At 38.9% G+C, this 7,468-nt stretch overlaps 1 protein-coding gene across 1 annotated transcript; it reads left to right on the plus strand.

The window, feature by feature from the left end:
* Positions 1-1,116: 1,116 nt before the first annotated feature.
* LOC127103832 (uncharacterized) lies at positions 1,117-1,812 on the plus strand. Its single transcript, XM_051041075.1, has one exon. The coding sequence runs from the start codon at positions 1,117-1,119 to the stop codon at positions 1,810-1,812; it is 696 nt and encodes a 231-aa protein (XP_050897032.1).
* Positions 1,813-7,468: the final 5,656 nt, after the last annotated feature.

Here is a 7,468-nt window from a genome sequence, read left to right on the forward strand (position 1 = left end):
CGATGTTGGAAAAATGGAGCGCCTGCCTGTCTCCCAAATCACAAGCTTACTATGAGGAGCTGTTGTCTAATTGTTTCTAGCCGCTTGTATTTCAGTAGATTGAGGTCTGGTTGGACTGATGTGATCTTCTTGTAGCCGATGGGCATTTCCTTGATGTACTTGTATTCTGTTTTATTAACATGGAATAAAAAAAAGGTTTCTTGATTACTGGCTTCATAAACTGTCTCTCTTTATTCGCTTCATAATTGCTTGTGTTAAATAGACTCATGGATTCCTTGGAATTTTGTCTTTACAAAAAAAATAGTAACACATCAAATCTTTTTGCATGCATACATGCATCCATGCATATACTTGCCAAAAGCTGTCAGAAAACAAAATGCTTACTCTCGCCGTTTCGCTGCAGCAACAACGACGACTCGTCATCCGTACTACACACGCTTCAGCAAATCCAAGATCATGGCCGAATACGAAGCCGACAACGCTGCTGTCCGTGAATCCCTTTCCCAGGTGCAAGGAGAGATGAATTTGTTCAGGGGCACTATGGAGACCATCCTTGAGCTCCTTCAATCTCAGAGGAACCCTGCCTCTGCTGCTGCTAATGTCACCCGTGCTGCTGGGGTGACCATTACTGATACCGCTGCTGGCACTACCGTCGACCCTCCGGCGGAAACTGTGGTGCCCAACTCTGGGAACCGCCAGGTGGTCCCCACGGATCCTACTAGGCTTGCTGCTGCCTACCCGTGGGGAATGCCTCATCACCTTGCTGCTAGCCTCACCAGTGGGGGAGCTTTTTTCCCTCACTTGGCTCTTGCCACTGCTGCTGGAAACTCTGGTTTCCCTTGGGTTCTCCTAGCTCTCCAAACTACCTCGGTCATTGCTGCTGACCCGGATGACCACCAGGGTCAGGTCCCTGATGACCTCCCCAATGACGAAGAAGACTACCGAGGCCCGCGCCTCCACTTCCAACTTCCTAGCCAGCCTGCTCAAGCTGCGAGTACCGGCCCGATCCCCGTCCCTTTTGGCTACCCAGGGGCAGGATCGGTGCCCTTGATGATGAACCCTGCATCCCAGTATATGCAGGCAAGGGAACCTCAGGCTCCCAATGCTTAGCCTGGGATGCAGTACTTTCAACCTCCCACTGCTGCTCAGACTGTGCCACCAGGCTTCTCTTACCCGCCCATGTGGTTCAACCCGAATGTACCTGCATCAATCACTCCTGAAGCCTCTCGATCGGCCAGTCAGGTCGCTCCTCCCACTGTTGATCTGGCCAAACCGGAGGATTACCAACTCCTGGACGACAGAATAAGGGCCATTAAGGGCTTCTCTTCTTTTGGAATAGACGCTCGAGACCTCTGCTTGGTCCCGAACGTGGTGTTTCCCCAGAAGTTCAAAGTGCCAGACCTCCCTAAGTATAAAGGTCTTAGCTGTCCCCAGATTCATCTTACTACGTACTGCAGGAAGATGGCTTTGCATATTGATAATGACAACCTCCTGATTCGTTGCTTCCAAGACAGCCTGGCTGGGGCTTCCTTGGATTGGCATATGAGTTTGGAGTGCTCGAAGATCCGATCATGGAGAGACCTCTCAGAGGAATTTTTGAAACAATACAAGTACAACCTTGACATGGCTCCAACAAGGCTTCAACTACAGAACCAGTCACAAAGATCTAATGAAACCTTCAAGGAATATGCTCAACGGTGGTGCGAAATGGTGTCTAGGGTTCGACCAACACTATCTGATAATGAGTTGGTTGACATCTTCATGAGCACGCTGCATGGGCTGTATTTTGAGAAAATGATTGGCAGTTTGTAAGACCCCAATTTTGACCCTAAGATCCCTCATTCACTTTCATCATAAACATTGGCATTGGGATCATACCTTGGCATCCTCCTTACCCCTTTTTCATTGGGTTTGTTTTGAAAGAGGTCACCAAGCACTTTGTGATTATATCATACTTGTATTTTATCATTTCACTAACCAAAATACCAAAAATATGTCTTTGTATCTATCTAACTGTTTTATAGGTAGGGACATGATTTCCTTGATTCATTAATCACATCTAGGGTTTGAGACCCTCATGAACAAAGAGCACCATAAAGAATTTATTCAAGAATGGTTATGAGCACCATGCATGAGTCCCAAGTGTTTCTACATGTTATATTGATCAAGTTTGCTTTAAGAGTTTGAGGGTGATTTGCCTTGGAAACCCTAGTTTGGCTGGGTGTCTTGAGTAACTTCTCCAACAAGCTATCTCACTAATTGATCAAATTTCTCAAGGGGCACTTCAAATTTCATCATCTTATGCATATATTATCCACCATGAGCCAAGAAAGTCAAGAGAGTTGGAATTTAGCAAGTTGGTTGATGGTGGTTGGCTAGATGAATTCATCTGATCAAAACTAGGTCTCCCTAGACCCTATCTCCTAAAATTTTCACCATATGAAAATGATTCCAAGAGAAAACTTACTCTAAATGACATTATAAACAACTTTCATGTTGAGACCTAGAGTTATTTTTACTTGGAAAGTCATTTTCTATGTTGAAACATTATAAGTCATTTTGTCTAAACCCTAATTCGAAAGTCAACTTCCCAAGGCCATAACTTGCTCAATTTTTATGAGATGAAAGATTTCTAAGTTGCAAAATCAAATTCAATGTGTCTACTTCAACTTTGATGTTTGGAGTCAGAGCTAATTCAACTTCTTTGCACATGTGATATGAGGTTACATTATAGGTCACTTTTGACCTATACCATTGATCAAGTGATTTTGCCAAACTTCAAATTCAAATTCTCAATTGCCTTGCATTCCAAGCTTGCTTCAACCTATCTGAACTTCAAATTTGGACTTTTAGCAATCATTTGATGGGCCTATGCGCGCCCATACAACTGCTTACCTCACTTTGCCAATTTTAGAAACTTGAATGGAGTGTGCAATTAACACTTGAATCCTCTATAAATTGAAGCTCATTTGCTCACAATGAACACACACTGCGCCAACTTTGATTCCCCACAAAAAACCCTTCACATTAAGAGGATAAACCTGAAAAATTCAGTTGAGTTTGAGCTTGAATCTCCACTGTTTTGGAATTCAATTCTCCAGGAGTCGATTGATTCTAAGCCATTCCATTCCTCTTCTGCAAGCTATTGGAGTGAAGTAAAGCACAATTCAGATCGAGATCTAGAAAGTTCAGACCTCCATTAAAGGTAAATTTCAGAAAATTTGATCTCTTCGATTCTCCTTATTTCTTGCTCAATTGTCTTGATTATTGTGTTGGCTGAAGTCCTACCAATGTAGGCAAGGTGTTTAAGTTGTTTTGATGATGAATCGAAGCAACTCAGATCATGAACCTCATTTTTCAATTTCACATATCTCTCAATATAGTTGGAATTGGAAGAAATGGAGGTGATATTCTTGCTCAGTGATGTTTTCTCTTTAAAATCATGTCCCTGTTTGAAATTTTGGTGATGGTTGATGATGACCAGTCCAGCGAGGCTCGTCGGAGAAGACAACCGGAGCTCTGGCTCCGGTGATGATGTGTCTAAGGTCCAGACCGTGTGATCCTTGCTCCACGTTATAATCTCAGCCGTTCCTTTTGATTAACACATTTGTCACGCAGTTGACTCACGTGTTGGTGGAACGCGCGTTGTGGATCATTAGATCTGCCACCTCAATTAATGAGGGAGATCTGATGGTCCACGGATTTTTGCATTTTCTTATTTTCCAATTAATTCCATTATTTTTAATAATTCATACTAAATTTAATATTGATTCAAAAAATATGAGACTTTCACCAAAAAATTTCAAATATTTTTCTCTTTCATATTCTGAATTAAAATTATTTTTTGGATCATTATTAATATTTTTCATGAATTAATTGATTTTTCATTTGTTTTTAATTGTTTAAAAATATTTTTAAGTGTCCAAAAATTATGATTTTTTTTATCCAATGTCCTGTGACCTTGTTTGACCTATGATAAATCACATGGCCATTTATTTGGTGTTCTGATGTGATTTTAGGATTTGGACAAAACATATTTGAATTTAATGCATTATTTTAATATTTTTAATTGAATAAATGTCATTTTAAATGTGTTGACCATTTGGATTGACTTATTTGAGTTTCTCATCTGTTGTTGGGCCTTGGTCAAGGTTCATTTTACTTTGTCAAGTTAATATTATTAGATTTAGGGGATTGATGGAAATTACATTCCATCTCCCAAAATTATCGAATAATATTAATTTGGTAAAAGTCCTCCATTGACCAATTTGTGAACTCATTCATCCCTTTTCCCTCTTCATCTAATTCCCCTTCTTCATCCATTCATTTTCAATTGTCCAATGACATATCAAAGTCCTAATGCTAGTTGATTGAAAGATTAACATGAGTATGGATCAAATTAGGCCACACCTTTGCATATTTTTTGTGTGTGGTATGTTTAATGAGCATAGTTCTTAATACTATGTCTCCAGCATGCATTAACACCAAAAGTTTATTGCCCGACCTCAAATAGTTGTGACTTCTACATAAGTCCAATTACGATTGCTTAACATAGCGCTAAATTTGTGACACAAAAGGAATAAGCATTCTAGTTAGTGAGATTGTAACTCTCCCCTCTTCCATGGTATTGTGTGGAAACTTGGTCTTCTTTCCTTCCTTTGGAAGATGTTTTGGTTCAAGGATCCATACTTGTGGCAAGTGGGTTGAGTGTTCTCCAATGAATGTCTTGAAATCAAAGAAGCAAAACAAAACTAACTATTAACTTACTAACCATGAATCTTTACTTTCAAGCTTTTACTTTTAATGCAATTTATTTTTATTATCATTTGTCATTGTACATATCATTCTAATTGTTTATGTTTATGCAATTTTCACTTTGTCCACTTGGACCATATTGTGTGATATACTTTGTTGATTTGTTTGTTTGATTGGTCCTTAACCATTAATGCACATAATAATAACAAAAACCCTAAAATACTTTTGAGTGGACTGTTGTTTTGATCTACCCAATTGGACTTAGAATTTAGGCAACATTCCTTTGCTAATGAACTTGCCCAATGCCAATTTGTTAAAAGACCAAGAACTTGCAAGTTTGAATTCATCTGATACATTATTCAAGATCTCTCCAGATTCATCTGCAACATTGATCATTGTTAAGCTGTTATGTTGAACCTGTGACTTGTGAATTTCATCTGCTACATAGGCTATTTTGAAGAAGATCATTGAAGTGGATAAGCTTGGATGAGGCATCTTTATTTAATTCCTTTGATCTTCAAGATTAATATAATTGTGCATTTGTGTGTTGTTTGATTCTAAAAAGTCCAAGGGAATTCTTGGTTTCTATTGACATACTTGTCTATTGGATTGCTCCCATTTTGTCAGATCATTTCAACTTTAAACTTTTAAATTTCTTGTATCTAGGGTAGTCTCTTCATCTTCTCCCAATTTCTTTAATTTCAAAATCTCTCCCTCCATTTTCAAAACCTTCTTTGTGTGAACTATTTTTGTATAAACTTTGACCATTTTTTACAAAATAGGTAGAAACTTTGGCCTTATGCCATTGCATTTTCAAACTTATTTTCTTGAATCAAACTTGTAAATAAACTTAACTATACTTGATTTAACTTTCAAAAATCCAAAAAAAAGAACTAACCCATTCAAACCATTTTAGGCCTTTGTGCCTTTCAAACTTAATTTTTGTTAAAATCAACCAACTCACTTTGAAATTTCTATCACGAACTACGAGGTTTTGATCCCTCATTCATATGTTGGTACGTAGGCACAAGACTGAAGGTCTCGTCAAACACAAAAATATAATTAATCAATTCTTTTCTCATCCCCCCATTCTATTTGTTTGTAAACATCACTTTGTACAAAAATAAATATGCACATAAAAAGGACTCCCTAGGAGTACCTAGGACACTTTGGGTGCTAACACCTTCCCTCTGTGTAACCAACCCCCTTACCTGTGATCTCTGACTTTTATTAGTTTTTATTTGAAAACTTCTTACTATTTGGGTTTTGTTCGCATTTTTTCCCTTTTCCCTTGGAAATAATAAAATCACGGTGGTGACTCTTGTTATTTGATCTCTAGCTTGTCAATAGTTTGATGATCACGAATTTCCCGCTACAGAAATTAAGTGGCGACTCTGCTGGGGAGTAGTCTCTAGTGGGTTTAGCCTACTTTTTGTGTGAATATATTTGTATATATGTGATGTTTGTATATATGTATGTATGATATAATCTGTTTGTTGTGCTTGGTGATCTCTGAGTGGTGAGATACGTTCTAACCCCGAACTTGAGTGCAATTAAGATAGGAGGATGGTATAGTCATGTTCGACTTGTGTGGAGTAGTCCTTAACAAGTTGGCTTGAGATCCATCTGCTCATTGGAGACTCCTTTAGATTTGGAAATGCAGCACAAGTATTTGTGGTTAGGCATGACTATTTCTAATTGGGTCTGAGAAGCTGAGGACCCTTAGAACACCTAACCAATCTTGGCCTATTTAGGACGTAGTGCGGAAACTGTTCATGTGTAGACTTGATAACAGTTGTTATGCGATACTACACTCAGACGAGTTTCTCTTGAGAATATTATGGGTCGATGAGTCAGTCATCTTAACCTGTAATATCTGATAGATGGAATTAAGACTCTGGGAACTTTTTAGAACATGATCTACAGGTTTTATCCTTAGTTCACTCCTTTGGGACGGTTCTTACCCAGACTCCATGCTCGTGACTTGCAACAAACCATTGATTCTTGGTTGATCCAATCAAGTCCTGTCAATATCAATGGAACTTGGGTGTTGATAAGGTGCAAACCATAATCCACCAAAATGGATGATTGAACTTGGCAATGACTTGCTTCATCCCTTGACCTTTGTTTGCCTTGTGTGTGATCCCTTACTTGTGATTGTTACATTCATGCATTTCATGCGCATCATAACATTCATCACACAAAATTTCAAGGAACTAAGGTATCATTTGAAAATATTTTCAGACCATGGATTGTGGATGAAGGAACATTAAGAAGTACAGTTTCAGATGTCCCGACTTGAAAGAGTTAAGGAAGCTAGCATCTTTTATATTAGATCCCTTGAACTTCAAACAACGTCATGGGAAGCTTCTGTCCGTTTTGTCTGCTGATGTAGTGGAAGGATTGTTGAGTGTGCTAGTGCAGTTCTATGATCCTCTCTACCTTTGTTTCACTTTCCCAGATTTTCAGCTTGTGCCTACCTTGGAGGAGTATTCTCATCTTTCGGGGATACATGTTTCTAGTAGAGTACCTTTTAGTGGATTGGAGGAGATTCCCCAGTCCAGTATTATTGCTGAAGCTCTTCACTTGAAGAAGTCTTAGATAGAGGCTCATTGGGTGAAGAAAGAAGGGTTATTTGGATTGCCATCTGTTTTCCTCATCAAGGAAGCTACTGCTTTTGCTCAAGCTGGTAGTGTGGATGCTTTTGAAGCTA

This window comes from Lathyrus oleraceus, chromosome 1 (assembly GCF_024323335.1).
Source record: "Lathyrus oleraceus cultivar Zhongwan6 chromosome 1, CAAS_Psat_ZW6_1.0, whole genome shotgun sequence".
NCBI classification, from domain to species: Eukaryota; Viridiplantae; Streptophyta; class Magnoliopsida; order Fabales; family Fabaceae; genus Lathyrus; species Lathyrus oleraceus.